The following is an 18,386-nucleotide window of genomic DNA, read 5'->3' as shown; positions in this document are numbered from 1 at the left end:
TTTCCAAAATTAAGGATGTCTAGTATATTTACTTTTATATTTAGAATATTTCCTACAGAAATTTCTTTAAGCAAAAAGCGCAGACCCTGATGAGATGCCGCATCATGCGGCGTCTCATCTGGGTCTACGTTGTTTGCAAAGGCCTTTTTTCTCTAGGCATATATTGGTTATTCTATTAATTGCAAGCATTTTCTGTCCTTATGCCCCACGTCATGTTGTTTCCTTGTAAAATAATGTCAACACACACAAAATACGAATAATAAACTCAAAAAATAAAAGCAGAATATAAATTCATGTAACCATCACCTATAGTTTAAAGTGAAAATGGGTATGTGCAAACAACATAAAACCAGAACAGTATCTCTAAGGGTTAGAAATGAAGCATGTAAACTTGAATTTAGGAAGAAAGTTTATAAGTTATATTTAACTAAGGGACTACAAATGCGTAAAAATACGTATCTAAGAGGTAAAGGTATAATACAATACAATACAACACGTACAACACTTAGCATACACAATTGGAATGGTCAATACACATAAGTTAAATGGGGTAAAAACGTTTTCGAAGGAACTGCCTTACCTACCGCTTAGTCCCGAATTAATCGCTATTAAACGTTGGGTAAATTGATATTGAACAACAATGAAGTTGTTTCTCTGTTTTCTATAATTATTTACTCGCTATTAAACCAAATTCTTCAACAATTTACTTTTTTTTACATCTAAGGATTTCTGACCGACGATGAAGTGATAGATCTCGAGAACGTCAACTGCAAGTACCACAAGTTCTGGGTGCCACTGGTCTGGGCCAACACTGTCATCACAAATGCCAGGCGGGAGGGCAAGATCACCAGTGACTACGGCTTCCAGTTTGTGATACAGGTGCGCGCGCTGCAGCTTTGAGTCATTTAAAACACCTTAAATGTTGCCTGAAGAATATATTCTATTATTTATGAAAAACAGTTAATGCCATTTTGAATAGCCATTAAATAATAGACACAAAGTCGTACTAGTTTTTATGCACCCGGATCGAATGATCGGTGGTACATGTATATTGTTTTGGGCCTGTCCGTCATTGTATGTGTGTGTGTCCCAAAACTTTAACCAAAACTTTAACCTTGGTCATAACTTTTGCAATATTGAAGATAGCAACTTGATATTTGACATGCATGAGTATCTCATGGTGCTGCACAGTTTGAGTGGTGAAAGGTCAAGGTCATCCTACAAGGTCAAAGGTCATATATAGCTTCAAATGTGCATTAGGGGCATTGCGTTTCTGACAAACACATCTATTGTTAGTGTTGTTCGTTTATCATCTGTCAATAATATTTTACATTTTTTTGTAAGTTTTAAATACCCTACGATGTTAAAATTTAAGACGGGCCTGTTTGCTCTGACGTTAATATCTATAGGCACAGTGCCAGACATTGATCAGCTAGGAAAGAATCTTCGAAATTGCGCAGTTAATTAATATCTTGATGTTCGGGATTATTGTGCTTACCTAAAATATCCAGAAACTGATTTGATTTACAACTTGGCCGGGTATGGTTAACTGCAATGGTCCTCACTCTCATTATCTTATACTTAATTATTTATTTGGGCCTGTCTCTGTTAAATGGTGGTTGAATGCATGTGTTTAAAGTGTCGTCCCAGATTATCCTACGCAGTCTGCACAGGCGTATAAGGGACGACACTTTCCCCTTTGTGGTATTTTTCTTTAAACAAAGTCTAATTGATCAAATAATTAGCTTAGGCGGAAAGTTTCGTTTCTGATTAGCCTGTGCGGACTGCGAAGCCTAATCTGGGACGACCATTTACGCACATTCACCAAACCCCCTTTGCACAGAGCGCGGCTCATTTATATGTTAACGGATGGCTTTTTGTTTTAGCAACTGGCTGATTACCGCGATAGATTATCGATCTGCTTCGTCTTCGACTGGATCACAGTCCCGTTGGTTTATACTCAGGTACGAACATGTGGTGCACGAACAATCAGTCTAGCGTTGAAACGGTCTCTGTTGTTCACAACATAGGATAGATTACCACACTTTACGAATACCTATCAAAAGAACATATTATAACAACAAATATTGCAATACCTATAAAAGAGTTTTCTTTCTTACCAATAAGGGTCATGCAATATGTTGCAAGGAACCAAATCGAACAACAAAATGCTTTCATATGAATAAAAAAATAATTGTTATATGGCGCACACTTAACATTGTATCGACTATTTCAGCATATTCTGTTTATGTTTTCTTGTTTGCTTGTTGAATACCTGCCATATTTCGGTAAAGTATGGTGCGACTTTTACATATAATATACGATCACCAAGTATACAGCTATGTAATACATGTTGCAGGTCGTGACATTGGCGGTGTACATATTTTTCGGCGCCTGTCTGATCGGCCGTCAGTACGTGGACAACGACAAGGGTAACATTGACCTCTACGTGCCCGTATTCACACTGCTGCAGTTCCTCTTCTACATGGGCTGGCTCAAGGTACGAGTTTTAACCCATTTATGCCTAGTGGACTCTCCCATCCTTTTAAGTTGGATCAATTTATTTTCAAAATTAGGGATGTCTAGTATATTTATTTCTATATTTAGAATTTTTCTTACAGAAATTCTATTTAGCAAACAGCGAAGACCCAGATGAGACGCCGCATTATGGCCTTTTTTCTAGACGCTATGCATAAATGGGTTAAAACATCCCGGTAAAATAAACAAAAATTCACAACAAAAACAAAAATAAGTAACCGGCAAAGTATTGCATTCTTTTGTGTAGGCTTTCGTCATGTACACACATTTACAATAAGTGTTTTGTACAGGTGAACAGTTAACAGGTACAATTCTCAAACACCTGCAAAATTTCTTTTATCGTTTACTGAATTTGAAGTCTTTCCAAGAAATGGAATTTCGATACAAATAAGTATATGTTTTCCTTATATTACTGGCTGAACTGGTGACAGCAGTTATACCTGATCAGTAATGCACAATATTAAGTAGAAAGTCAATATATAAGTCAGTACTACCACCCACAATAGGAAAGTAGATTATTTCAACATTTAAACTTCGAGGCATATTTAGACATTCGTCTCCAAGGTAGGCCAAATCGAAGCCTTGTCGAAGCGTATCAGACTGGAGCGTACACATTAGCAAGACGAAGTGCTCACCCTATGGTGTTGTAATTGTTCATACATGTAAGCATGGCACACAGAGTAAAAACGTTAACAGTATTATCAAATTTCTTTTACAAACATATATTTGTTAGTGAATATAACGAAAATATATGAATTCCCAGGTTTTTTTTTATAGTTTATTAACTTCCATAAGGCGTGTTCAGGTCGGTTAATATGACGGTCTTCATTTTTAAAATCTTTACGATTGTACAAGTTATCATTTCTCAGTATGCATAGCACATACCTGGTAAATATGCCCGCGTTAATATACAATAACATTTACCGAAAATAAGAGAATAGTCCGCATAATTGTTAACACGTTAGTATATACATATGTGAAAGATAGCAATAGGTTAGAATTCAGCGAAATAATTGCAATTAACTTGTCTTTGAAAAACGCTTCCTAGTCAGTTTAAATTAATATATCTTAATCACAAGAAGCGCATCTGCAATTAATTATATCGGAATAAAACAGCAACTTGGCAACAATTCCTTGACCACTATCTGTAAATACCATTATGTATATTACATACGAATTCACATATGAATAATCAGAATATGACTTAATATCGTATCAAATAGAATTACGTTGCGTTGTATACATGTACTTTATAAATGAATATTAAAGTCTATCAACTAATTGAGAATTTAAAATAATTTATATGAAATTTACGGGCTCTTTTTACATAAGTACCACAGCTGTTCCATTTATGCTATCATATTGTCAAGAGCATTGACTTTTTTCGTTCCCTAATTGTTTGAAAAGATAGCAAGGTTTTACAAAAAAGAGGTTGAATGCAAACCCAAATTATAAGCATACTTTCTAAATAAAGTTCGCCATGAAGGTGATGACGTGTTTCCACCTCTTTTAACCCATTTATGCCCAGTGGACTCTACCATCCTTCTAAATTGGATCAATTTATTTCCAAAATTAGGGGTGTCTAGCATATTTATTTCTATATTTAAAATATTTCTTACAGAAATTCCTTAAAGCAAACATCGCAGACCCTGATGAGACGCCGCATCATGCGGCGTCTCATCTGGGTTACGCTGTTTGCCAATGCCTTTTTTCTAGACGCTAGGTATAAATGGGTTAATTTCAGTCGTACGGTATTGTTTCTGTTTTTAAACTACAGGTTGCAGAGCAGCTCATTAATCCATTCGGAGAGGACGACGACGATTTTGACATGAACTGGCTGATGGACCGACACGTTGGGGTACTTAATCATATCAATCGTTATTGTTTAACAAGAAGAATCCTTACGAGAAACCTTTTTTATTTGCTTGTTTCATATAAATATTTTCACTATTATAATTTTCAGTGTTATTAACTATTAGTTTCGTTTACCACATTCGAGTTGTATTTTCAAATTATCGTGATAAAATAATTGTTAAAGTTTAGAATAAAATATATTTCCTGTTTTGATAGACTTCAACGGTGTTCCTCTATGTTAAAAATTGTAGAACTTGTTCTGAATTGACGACTGCTTGCCTCAAAGTTATGCAGTAGCCATGTGTCGCCTGACCTTCTTTTGAAATATTACAAAATTGCCTTGTGTGTGCATTATAAGTACACTTTACCTCAAAACTGAGGTTTGCTGTGCCTCAAAAGTGTCGCCTTCTCGAAAATTTATCATGAAATAGCTAAACATTATCGGCACCCTGAGAAATGGTTGATGCAATAGCTCAAGCTTGTCGTCTGCTGGTTGCAGGCGATGTGGTGCCTGGTCGACTACTGCCACCAGGTGGTTCCTGCTCTGGTGAAAGACATGCACTTCAACGAAATTGTCACGGAGGAACTGCCGTACACCGAAGCGTCCATGGCCTCGCGCAGACCCAACTTTATGGGGTCCACGTATAATATGGAGTAAGTACAGTTTCTATAGAATCAAGACTCGTGTCACAAGTCGTTACTTTTAATTTTACAAGTTTATTGAGTTGAACGTGCAACCTTATGAAAATTATTCATATATTTTTTACACATCCAATTTAGTCATTGTTCTCTATTGCTTTTCGCATAACGGACGTCAAAGACTGATGCTGTCTTTGCAGGCGGCCGAGTTTAGACCATCAACGTATCGTGCCTAACCCGGAGCTCTATGATATGAACCACAACGGAAGCTTCGCCGGGCTTCGCCAGCGCTCACGCTCTCACGTGACTCACGGGGATTCGAACTGGAGCCTCTTCCGAGATAAAGAGAGTCTGCAGTAAGTTTTCTTTATATGCAAACTAAGTGTATACACTATTGTTCGAATTGTCTATGTTATGTTATAGTTTGTTAACTGTATGATTGGCTTTTTAAAAGTTGAAATAAATAGTTCATATATAAACATGAATATGTTTCGCCGAAAGTAATTCGTAAAAACGGTACTATACACACAGGTATAGATAATCTGTGCGTTGACGTTCGCGGAATAGATCGTTATTTTGCATATAAATCGTATAGCGAGAAATAAACTTTAGGTAAATTCATTAAATTCATTTATAGTTTTTATCGAGGTTGACATCGAAAACCTGGTCAAAATCGGGTTTGAATCGATAACATAATACATTAATGATCATAAATACATGCAATAGGCAAAAATCATTACAGCGTCGCGAGTTATGCAAATTATATCTAAATGTAGCTATCGCTAAACATTATAAGCATAAATTATGGAAGATAAATACATAGATTTAGAAAAAACGTAGCGTTGCAACTCAGTTTCCGTCTGTAACAAATGTATTTGCATTTGTTCTTATCTTCTCTCCGCTAAATTCACTCGTATCCGCAATTTTGTTTGTTTAGGTTTTAATTAACGTGTTGAATCATGAATATCAATTATGTCGTTTTCGTACTTACCGTACTCGACCCCAAAATAAAAATCGCTATATTGTTTGTTTTCTACCCATTTCAACCGGATTTTCAGTGATATCCTCAATATAAACACGTTTTCTTACGATTCTGCCCATATATATCTCCGCGAACGTGGACTTCAAGTGCCGTTACTGTAAGGGGACCGTGAGAAATTGTAAGAGGGCGGTTAATCGGTGTTGTTTTACTTAATTAAGTACTGATTACGTTCATCGCTTTCGAAACTGCGCGAGCAAAGCGATAGAAAAACTATATATAAACTTGTGGGAGAGATCAGACGTATTATACCGAAGATGAAATAAATCATGAATTTTTAATACAATTTTCCTATGAAGCAAAGTATGAAATTGAGCAAAAGCATAAGGATGTACCAATTTTGAATAAGCGTATACATTAAGATTTGTTAGGGGAGCGAAGGGGGCGGCGCAGACTCATCCCACACTTGTATCCTTTGTGGTATATGTTATAGCGTTTTTTCCAGGATGTCACATTCTCATACAAACCTTGACATCAAGTCCAACCAGGTACCTAACGGGCTTCCACCCAAAGGACCCCTTGACGTGTCTTTGACGTCACTCGTAAACGCGGGTCGGCACGTACGAAAGGGTAGCATCGACAGTCGTACAAGTGAAATAAGCTATGTAAGGGTTTGTATATGGTTTGTTTCAAAATTGGCAATTCACTGAGTCCGAAGTTCCTCGTACACCACATCCACCCCTACATATGTGTCGCGTTCTGAGAAAACTGGGCATAATGCTTGTGCGTTAATTGTCATCCCAGATTAGCATATGCAGTCCACACAGGCTAATCCGGGACGACACTTTCCGCCTAAACTGGATTTTCGCTAAGAAGAGACATCATTTAAACGAAAAATTCCATAAAAGCGGAAATTGTCGTCCCTGATTAGCCTGTGCGGACTGCACAGGCTAATCTGGGATGACAATTTACGCACAAGCACTATGCCAAGTTTTATTAGATCGCGACTCATCTATTCGTTACCGCTTTCCCACTTATATAATAAACTGCATAACATTCGTTGAAATGATATCGCCGCCAAAAATAAATTGTGACAGACGGACGGGCGGATGGACGGACGGACTATCATACGGACGGACTGACAAACGAAAGGACGGACGGAAAACGCTAATTGTATGTCCCTCGCCTTTGGCATGGGATAAAAACCGGTTATAGGGGGAAATATTTTCTAATCGTATGAGCATGCATAATGCTAAGCCGTTTTTGGACAATCTGTTTAATTAAACAATGTATCTTTCTCACACGTTTCCAGCGTTGTAAATCATAAATTATTATCTTACCCAAAATGAGGAAATTGTTTCTATTCTTATGCACAGCTCTCGTGTGCAGAGTCCCCTGCCACCGAACAACTACCGGAATACACCCCTTTGAAACGCGCCGAAAAGGACCGGAAGTGGAGTTTCCCGCTAAATCTTCTTCACCGTAAAAGCTCCAAGGAAGACATCGAGCATGCGCAAACACATCCGTTGGACGTGAACAATGAAAGCGACGACTCTTTGCCACTTTTAAACGCAATTGCGTCAAACAAAGGGTGAGTTTTATGGAGGAGCTCGTTATTACAAAACGTGTCGTTTAAGGGGCCTTTTCACAGATTTTGAAGTTTTTCATTAAATGCTTTATATTGATAAATGAAAACATTGGATCTTAAAAGCTCCAGTAAAAAATCAAGAATAAAATTATGACAAGGAAAAAAAAAGTAGCCGGTACCAGGGCTCGAACCAGTGACCCCCGGAGTCCTGGAGTTAGTCTGAAGTAAAAACTCATTAGCCCTCTCGGCTATTCCACCGAGTATACACTGAATAAGTATTTTATACCTTATATAAGCAATCTTCGTAGTTTCGTAAATTTAAATGACAACAACAGAACTCTCCAAATTTTTCAATCGTTTCGCGTTGCAACGCTTTATAATTTTTAGGTTTTCAAATTGTCAAAGATACATATAATGGCTATACTGGACTATGGTAAATGTTCAGTAATACTGTTTCCTCACAAATATCATAACTAAAACGAAAATTTGCGAATCTGAAACAACTTTTTTCAATTCTGTCAATTTACCAAACCGTGAAAAGATCCCTTTAACAAGTGATTTAACTCCGTAAACACTTCATTAATTCAACTGATATCTTGTTTTTTAAAATTTATTTGATATTTTACAAACAGCAGCGTTATTTCCAAGTTGTCCCATGCATAAAACCTTTGCATTCGAAATAATAATATTTCAGGTTGTATTCTAATAAATGCTCCGATATTGATAATCGTGTTTAAACATTAACATTACACATGTAAAAACGTTACGCACCAGTGCTGCGGTAATTTTCAAGTGAACTGATGAAGGTCTTATAATATTCAATAAAAACAGTAATATCGGTGACCTTGGCATTGTCGCTCGATTAGTGATTGTTGACTTACTTACAAGTACTCCGGATACTCTTTAACCCTTCCAGCGCTGGAACCGAATTTTAAAGGCCTTTGCAAACTGTTTGGATCCAGATGAGACGCCACATAACGTGACGTCTCATCAGGATCCAAAATATTTGCTATTTTGATAGTGTTCTTTGAATAAATCGAAAAAAATGCTAATTTTAGAAATTCAGCAGATGACATTTTAGCAGACGACAAATTTCCCACCATGCAAAGGGTTAAGCATCATACAATATACTCCGGGTACGGGAAATATACTACAAAGTAACCGGGGTAACGAACACTAAATTGGTTGTTGTCGGCTTTGTTTTGAGGCGTGAATATAATTTGCGTCAATACAAAATGTAAGCACACTACATCCATCCATACTTACCTATTTTTCTTATTAAATATAGAAAGTTGTGTTTCAATTTAAAGAAACAATGACAGGGCAATTAGTACGCAATAAAAAGCTTAATTCAGACAGATGTGTTGTGTAGAATATAATCATCTTTGTAAATATATTTGTTTTTCCACCAATGAAATGACCATGCATTATTATACTGAAAGTGAACACTTGTATATAACATGCTATTGTACGATGTTTTCTATGCCCCCGGATCGAATGATCGGGGGTATATTGTTTTTGGCCTGTCTGTCTGTCATTCCGTCTGTCTGTCATTTTGTCCCAAAACTTTAACCTTGGTTAAAATCAAGTTTTGAATAACTTTTGCAATATTGAATATAGCAACTTGATATTTGGCATGCATGTGTATCTCATAGAACTGCACATTTTGAGCGGTGAAAGGTCAAGGTCAAGCTCATCCTTCATGGTCAAAGGTCAACAAAACAAAATCCAAGGGAAGTAACAAGCTTTAAAGAGAGATAATATCTACTTTATATAATTTGGCAGGTACAGATCATTTCACAAGGGAAGTAATATTTTTTACCAGTTTTTCCGAAGGAAAAAGATGGTTATTAGATTGGCGAATGTCGGCGGGCGGGCGCTCTGGCGGGCGCTCTGGCGGGCGGAACAAGCTTGTCCGGGCCATAACTTTGTCGTTCATTGTTAGATTTTAAAACCAGTTGGCACATATGTTCACCATAATTAGACAGTGTGTCGCGCGAAAGAATTATGTCGATATCTCCAAGGTCAAGGTCACACTTTTAGTTCAAAGGTCAAAAATGGCCATAAATGAGCTTGTCCGGGCCATAACTATGTCATTCATTGTGAGATTTTAAAATCATTTGGCACATTTTTTCACCATCATTGGACGGTGTGTCGCACAAAGAATTACGTCAATAACTCCAAGGTCAAGGTCGCTACAACTAAAAATATATTTATTTTGAAACAAAGGGGGTTAATAATAAACAATCATTTCAGTTTGAGTTTTCTCCCTTTATCAGACTTATTTTTTTTTCAACTTGAAAACCTGGTTTTGTGACAATTTTGTCCCTTGTTAAAGGGATATAATAAAACAAATCTTTTAGTGCATTGCGGCGCAGTAGGGGGCATTGTGTTTCTGACAAACACATCTCTTGTTAAAATTTACGAAATGTGCATACAATTTCATGTGCTTTGATTCCTCTTATTCTATGGTTGGACAAAAGTGCAAACGTTTCTGCATTGTTATAGCTTAAATATATTAATGTATTGGAGTCAATTATTGGTTGACGCATTTAACACTAACGACGAGGTTATCAGAATACATGTATTTTAAGAAAATATTTTAAAAGCTTTAAAACACTTTGCCCCAAGCCATTGTGGAATTATTAAACCGTATCATTTCTCGTGCCAGATTGAAATTATTATACTGTATCATGCACTCGAGGCAGAGTGAAATTATTATACCGTATCATTGACTCTTGCCAGATCGAAATGATTATACCGTAGCATGCACTCGATGCAGATTGGACTTATTATACCGTAGCATGCGCTCGATGCAGATTGGAATGATTATACCGTATCATGCACTCAAGACAGAGTTCAATTATCACGTTATCATTCACTTTTATTCTCCACTCATTATCCGCACTGCTTAAAAACAGTAACCCAAACTTTTTTTTTTTGGATGGATAACTTGTTATATATGTTAGTTACATAAATCTTTAAGTGTATTTTGAAAGTTAACAACAGTACTAACGACAAATTCAACTAAACCAGGGAGCGAAATATATATAAAAACAACACGCCATATTTCCTTTCCCACAACAGGGGTCGCTTCCAAGTGGACATTGTACCCGGCGACCACGACGTGGACGCCTCGAAGCAGGCACGCAACAAACAGATCATTGATAAGCACATGGGCTACATGGCTGTTTCGAGGGCCCCTGTACTGTCCCCCATTGAGGAAGGCGGCACCGTCAGGAGCGTCAAGGTACGTAATTAACTGCATTGGAACCAGTAAGTCAAACCCCGCTCGCTGTGTTCACCACCAATGCGGGTTAACGACAGAAACTGTATTCACTAGTGGAGTACTTTATTTTTAGCTTATTTGTTCCTTATTTTATACTAAGCAAGCTTATTTTCCTCAAAATTACGTTTTTTTATTCGTCAATATTAAATATGTAATACAAAAATAACACCTTAAATACTTTAACATGACAATATTGTTGAAATCGACCATACGTTATAAGCAAGTGAATTGCTACAGGGATATGTCAGAGCTATGCAAGGAACAATTTATGTCTCTGTCCGTAGGTTTCTGTTAATTTCCATCGAGTGATCTCCCCTTCAAGGTGTTTTATCACTGATTCAATAAATGCCCATAACCACATTTGTTGGAAAGAAAAAACTATTCTTATTACATCGACACAAATTTCCCCCTTACAATATGTTTAAATGTTTGAAGTTTTCGCATTCTGAATACATGTATATAACCAAAGGAGAAGTGTTTTGGGTTAAGACTTAAACCAAGACTCGAAATAATCATAAAGAAGCACACTTCTGTCGGTGCAAACAAGTTTTTTTTGTTCAATGGGTGTAAAATTATGAATGCACTTACTTGAATTGTAAACTGATTATAAAATTAATACAAATGTATTGCAATAAGGCATGACCCACTTTTAGCGGCAGTGTAAAACGAGAAGTAGTGGGGACAACTTTGAATACTAGTAATTTATCAAACTGATGTTTAAGAGTTATCGTCCATATTAAGTCGCAGGCGAGACACACTCCGGATGCTATTAAGTCGCAGGCGAGACACACTCCGGGTGCAATTAAATCGCAGGCGAGACACACTCCGGGTTCTATTAAGTCGCAGGCGAGACACACTACGGGTTCTATTAAGTCGCAGACGAAACACACTCCGGATTTTATTAAGTCGCAGGCGAGACACACTCCGGGTTCTATTAAGTCGCAGGCAAGACACACTCCGGATTCTGTGAAGTCGCAGCCGAGACACACTCCGGGTACTATTTAGTCGCAGACGAGACACAATCCGGGTTCTTTTAAGTTGCAGGCGAGACACACTCCGAGTGCTTTTAAGTCTCAGGCGAGACACACTCCGGGTTCTATTAAGTCGATGGCGAGACACACTCCGGGTTCTATTAAGTCTCAGACGAGACACACTCCGAGTGCTTTTAAGTCTCAAGCGAGACAAACTCCGAGTTCTATTAAGTCGCAGGCGAGACACACTTCGGGTTCTATTAAGTAACAGGCGAGACACACTCCAAGTGCTATTGAACGCAGGCGAGACACACTCCAAGTGCTTTTAAGTCTCAGGCGAAACACACTCCGGGTTCTTTAAAGTCTCAGGCGAGACACACTCCGAGTGCTATTGAACGCAGGCGAGTTACTCTCCAAGTGCTATTAAGTTTCAGGCGAGACACACTCCAAGTGCTTTTAAGTATCAGGCGAGACACACTCCGGGTTCTATTAAGTCTCAGGCGAGACACACTCCGAGTGCTATTAAACGCAGGTGAGACACTCCAAGTGCTATTATGTCTCAGGCGAGAAACACTCCGGGTTCTATTAAGTCTCAGGCGAGACACACTCCGAGTGCTATTAAACACAGACGAGACACACTCCAAGTGCTATTAAATATCAGGCGAGACACACTCCGGGTGCTATTAAGTCTCAGGCGAGACACACTCTGAGTGCTGTTAAGTATCAGACGAGACACACTCCGAGTGCTAAAGCTAATTGAGATCTTAAATGGGTTTGATATTGTTTGAAACTTTTCATTCTTTGATACTTTATAGCATTTCATACTGCTCACGAAGTGAGCCAGTAGACATTGAAGCAATCGTATCCATAAATCGAAGCGTAATCGCATATTGAATTGAACGATACTGGAGAAAAGGCATCGCTAGATAAAAAATGTTATTATTCACTGAAGTTTGTATTGTGGTCGAAATTATCAAATAAAAGAAGAATATAATTGAAGCTCATACTAAGTCAGTTATGAAACAAATACGGCCATATGTCGATCGCGATGGAAAGGCTAAACGTAGCGGGTCGGTTACCCTAGAAAGCTTATATGACTTTTCGATGAAACTTCAAATGTGTTTAATACAACACACAGTGTAAACACACGGTTCCCATTTTTTTCGTTTAAAGAAAGTCTTTATCTCACGAAAAGCCCATCTAGGCCCAAATTTTCGCCCATGATGAGCACGTGCGGAATGCACAGGATAATCTTGGACGACACTTTACGCACACGAGTCAAGCCATGTTTTTCAACAACAAGACTCATACAGAAAATAATGCAAAGTCTTATCTTCAAACTTATGCTACATTAAAATTTGTTGTAAATTAGCATTATCTGAAGCATAACAATGTGCGCAATGATATTTGCGTTCAACGTCAATTGTCCGATTAGCGCAGAGATTGGTTCAAGCGCTTCTAACATAGGCGACCCGGGTTCAATTCCTCGCATTGAGCTTGGTATGTTGTTTACATACACGACAGATGGAGTATCCTTCGGGCACTTCGGTTCCCCCCGACGACAAAAGACGACACCGATATTTATTACCTTTCAGAACAAAATAAGTAAATCAATATATCGAAATTGAAGCTTTGTTTTAAAATTTCTTTTCAACTTGCGTGTGTCAATTTACTTAATTGGGTAGGAGCACAATACTGAATTACTCGAACATTATTGGGACTTAGATATGTACATGTATATACTGTTCATTACAGGAAATTCTGACTTCATCCAGAGCTTCGTCAGTGTCGTCCTTAAATGGAGAAGTCAATCATAATGGGGAATCGGAAATACCGCCAACCATCGTTGAGGAAGACGGAAATCCTGATGACGCTTTTCCGCTTCCGATAAAAACGGAAATGACTAGCCTCTTGACATGCGTATGCGCATGCGCAGACCACAGTAAACCACATGATTCTGTTACAGTAGAAATGGACAATGAAGGGTAAGGAATTCTAAATACAAAGCCTCTTAAAATGACAATTGAATGGCGAAAACATGACCTATTCTGGGTTTAAGTATAAATTATTTACAATGACTTATTCCCACATTTTGATTGTTTGAAATTCATCCCTCAATGCCTCATACATGTCTAATTACTACTAGTGTAGAACTCCGGAATAACAATAATAACATACAATCATATGTAAAGAAAAAAAGACAAGTTTGCTCACCATAGGGGCTTGATTCAGAATAAAGGTAAAGGTAAAGATAACGGTCTTTTTTATTATTATGTCACCCCTATTGTAAGGGCCAGCCAATTTGGCTTATGAGACACCTTGCGTGTATACCATGTACCTCCCAACAGTATATATCGGATTAAAATTCGACCGCATAAACAACTCGATCATACCCAGGGTGCAGGATCTACGGGATTTACAAATACCTTAAGTTGTTTTAAATATGTTTGCAAAAATCTTAAGTTCACTAAAGACGTTTCTTGTTCGTGCAGTTTGATTCGATTTCTTAAGATTTAATTATTTATTATTGAAAACGTCTGAAATCGCCGCCAAAATTTCACGTTGCATGCAGCATAACAGTGTATATGAATTGGTGTAAACATAGAATGTTTTGGCCAAGAACACTGGCTTTTTAATTAAGTAATTCTTATGTTTTTCAAATTGTCATAAGCCTCATCAAAACCGTCATTTATGCATTAGTTCAAATTATTACGAAACAAATGTTTAAAAAAGTTATTTGTAAAAGCACCACTTACCGGCGTGTTTACATCCATTAACATCTATTTGTTAACCCCGTAGTCACGTGATCATGCTACCGTTATATCTTGTTATGCATATATTTTCAACATTAGTCAACTTTGTTAGTGTTATATTGGTTCCCGACGTACAAACATCTTTTATTTTTAAAACATGTGACACAAAGTTGTATAACTGTCAGTATGTTAACAGTTCAATCTAAGGAGAATTTACTAAGCTCTAACACATGTTTTACTAAGCTCTAACACATGTTTTACTAAGCTCTAACACACGTTTTACTAAGCTCTAACACATGTTTTACTAAGCTCTAACACATGTTTTACTAAGCTCTAACATATGTTTTACTAAGCTCTAACACATGTTTTACTAAGCTCTAACACATGTTTTACTAAGCTCTAGCACATGTTTAACTAAGCTCTAACACATGTTTTACTAAGCTCTAACACATGTTTTACTAAGATCTTACGCGTGTTTTACTAAGCTCTATCACATGTTTTACTAAGCTCTAACACATGTTTACCTAGCTCTAACACATGTTTACCTAGCTCTAACACATGTTTACTTAGCTCTAACACATGTTTATTAAGCTCTAACACATGTTTTAAATGTCGAGTTATTTTAAAAATTAATTATAAGTGATGTTTCGAGTCCTGTGTATACAAAGTTATAACTGAATATAAAAAACTATTTACAGATGCCGATGTTTAGATATAGAAAATACATATTTTTCTAAGGCCTTAAATATAATATAAATATATTATGATATATATATCGTTGCAGCACGTTCCAAGGTCGTCTTCTTGTAGACAGATCAGAACGTCCGAGCATACCCGAAATCACGGTCGACCAGTTCTGAAAGAATGATACAACGTACTGTGTCCATAGATACGCCCCGCTTATTAACTGGAAACTCTGTCGTCAATAAGTCTTATATTAATTGAGGCGAACTTTACAACTGGTTGGATTTGCATTGTAAAAAATAGTGTAAAAACAGTGTAGATTTGTAAATTTGTCATTGTCTTGTATAATTGTTAAGTGTAAAAATCATCTCATATAATCCGTTAATAATTTACTGATTAATATACTATATAACATATGCATCGGGCATGCTTTGTTTTAATAACAGAAACTACTATGATCAATGTGCAGCCCCTTTTATTGACCATACCGACGTGTATGCAATTAGCCTTAGATGTGCTTTTAACTATTCAGACTTTCATCGGACCATGCGCCTATATTTACGCATAACCAGGAATCATCATCGTTTTTTGTTCATGTTTAATTATGATCGTTACAATCTGTGTGCATTTTGTCATTTATGCAACAACCACTTATATGGATCCTTCTATGTTTACTGAGTGTGGATTAACCCATTTATGCCCCGTGGACTCTTCCAACCTTATAAATTAGAACAATTTATTTCCAAAATTAGGGATGTCTAGTATATTTATTTCTATATTTAGAATATTTCTTACAGAAATTCCTTTAAGCAAACAGCGCAGACCCTGATGAGACGCCGCATCATGCGGCGTCTCATCTGGGTCTACGCTGTTTGCTAATGCCTTTTTTCTAGACGTTATGCATAAATGGGTTAAGCAAATGAATCGTCTGTATCAAATCTTGCGTGAAAGTTGACGTCCGAGAACATGTGAGATTATAATTGTGTGTTTGTTATTTGTTGACATGCACGAGTTATTTGACATTTTTAAGAGAAATCTTGGAAATCATTCAAATTTTTACTTAAAAATTCGTTTTATATCAAAATGTTGTTGATTAATATAAAATTAGTCAAATATGATCTACATGTGCTTTACAAAAATTATAGAAATTCAATGTTAAATTTAGCGAATAAAAACGAATAAAGCAAAACTGACTGAGAACTCGACCTGGATTAAAAAAGAATGACTGTTGGACACAAAAAAGACTTGAGTATACATGAAGACAAAACATCTTTTTAAGTTACATATGGTTATTTGCATGTAGTGTATGCATACCCCGCTATTAGACTCACACTTTAAAGCGATACAGGTTGTCAAGGAAATTTTACACAAACGTTGTACAATTTTATAAATGCAAGAGTGGATGATTTTGACATCAATCTAACAAAAAAACAACACAACAACTACCGAACATCATCATACATACATCCGCAGTTTTATGAAATATTGAGATACAGTTTAAAAACACACACTATAATTTGTTTGAATTAACTATAATTTTGTGCAATTTCATTACGGGAATCTGCTTGCTCATTTTTTTATCTTTCAAACTTCTAGTCGATCGTTTCATCGGTATTTTACTAGTTCGTCGCGTGTTCATGGGCATGTCGATTGCTGTTAGTGAATTGCTTTTATTTTACCTCGGATAAAATAATGATTTTCAATTATGTAAACCTGTTCATTATTTTTATGCCCCCATTTTAAAGAAAAGGGGGTATATAGTTTTTGCACTGTCTGTCGGTCGGTCGGTCGGTCGGTCAGGCGGTCGGTCGGTCAGTCGGTCGGTCGGTCGGTCACACTTCATGTCCGCTCTCTAATTCAAATAGTTTTCATCCGATCTTTACCAAACTTGGTCAGAAGTTGTATCCAGACAATATCTAGGTCAAGTTCGAATATGGGTCATGCCAGGTCAAAAACTAGGTCACGGGGTCACTTAGTGCATTTCAAGGATTTAGCATGGTGTCCGCTCTCTAATTGAAGTAGTTTTCATCTGATCTTTACTAAACTTGGTCAGAAGTTGTATCAAGACATTATCTAGGTCAAGTTCGAATATGGGTCATGCCGGGTCAAAAACTAGGTCACTGGGTCACTTAGTGCATTTTAAGGATTTAGCATGGTGTACGCTCTCTAATTGAAGTAGTTTTCATCTGATCTAAACTACACTTGGTAAGAAGTTGTATTAAGACAATATCTAGGTCAAGTTTGAATATGGGTCATGCCGGGTCAAAAACTAGGTCACGGGGTCACTTAGTGCATTTCAAGGATTAAGCATGTTGTTTGCTCTCTAGTTTATGTGGCTTTCTGATTTATTTTGATATTCTAAGACATTTTTATGCCCCCGAAGGAGGGCATATAGTGATCGGACTGTCCGTTCGTCTGTCCGTCCGTCTGTCCGTCAGCCTTTGCGTTAAGATTTCGAAAAATGCTCATAACTTCTATGTCGCTTCAGATAGCAATTTCATATTTGGCATGCTTGTGTATATGGACAAGGCCTTTCCATACGCACACAAATTTTGACCCCTGTGACCTTGACCTTGAACTTAGGGTCCGCGTTTAGGTTTGAAATCTGCGTTTAGGATTTGAAAAAAGCTAATAACTTCTACCAAGCGTTTACACAGTTATACTTTTATGTAGTGACAAAGTTACAGTTGGGGGCATCCGTGTCCTGTGGACACATTTCTTGTTTAAAATATAAATAAGTATGTTGCTTTTCATATTTAGTCAGTAACGTGCAATTAATTTGCGAGAGGAAACAAAATGACGTCGTTTAATGCCTTAGTCAGTAACGTGCAATTAATTTGCGAGAGGAAACAAAATGAAGTCGTTTAATGCCTTAGTCAGTAACGTGCAATTAATTTGCGAGAGGAAACAAAATGAAGTCGTTTAATGCCGAAATTTGTACTGTTATTACGTTTATTCCGAAGGAAAAAAAGGTACTCGGTACGATAAATTCGTTGCATTGCCTCGTGATACGTGATACGGGGTAACACGTTTATATCGGACGAGAACTACACTATTAATGTATTGAGCCGTTATCACATTTTAGGGGGGT

The 18,386-nt window shown here is 37.1% G+C and overlaps 1 protein-coding gene across 3 annotated transcripts in view; it reads left to right on the top strand.

Moving 5' to 3' along the window:
* Positions 1–16,275, top strand: part of LOC127873835 (bestrophin-2-like) — a 41,333-nt gene extending 25,058 nt beyond the window's left edge. For all 3 annotated transcript variants that reach the window (XM_052417896.1, XM_052417892.1, XM_052417881.1), the window contains 11 exons: positions 725–879; positions 1,887–1,964; positions 2,360–2,500; positions 4,316–4,396; positions 4,892–5,046; positions 5,232–5,387; positions 6,516–6,675; positions 7,387–7,601; positions 10,686–10,848; positions 13,614–13,843; positions 15,396–16,275. In XM_052417896.1, coding sequence (XP_052273856.1) covers positions 725–879; positions 1,887–1,964; positions 2,360–2,500; positions 4,316–4,396; positions 4,892–5,046; positions 5,232–5,387; positions 6,516–6,675; positions 7,387–7,601; positions 10,686–10,848; positions 13,614–13,843; positions 15,396–15,471 — 1,610 coding nt within the window. In that variant the 3' untranslated portion in view covers positions 15,472–16,275. The remainder of the gene's footprint in view (positions 1–724; positions 880–1,886; positions 1,965–2,359; positions 2,501–4,315; positions 4,397–4,891; positions 5,047–5,231; positions 5,388–6,515; positions 6,676–7,386; positions 7,602–10,685; positions 10,849–13,613; positions 13,844–15,395) is intronic.
* Positions 16,276–18,386: the final 2,111 nt, after the last annotated feature.

Source organism: Dreissena polymorpha, chromosome 1, assembly GCF_020536995.1.
Source record: "Dreissena polymorpha isolate Duluth1 chromosome 1, UMN_Dpol_1.0, whole genome shotgun sequence".
NCBI classification, from domain to species: Eukaryota; Metazoa; Mollusca; class Bivalvia; order Myida; family Dreissenidae; genus Dreissena; species Dreissena polymorpha.
The sequence above is the reverse complement of the archived record's forward strand: the minus strand, read 5'-3'. Positions and strand labels throughout refer to the sequence as shown.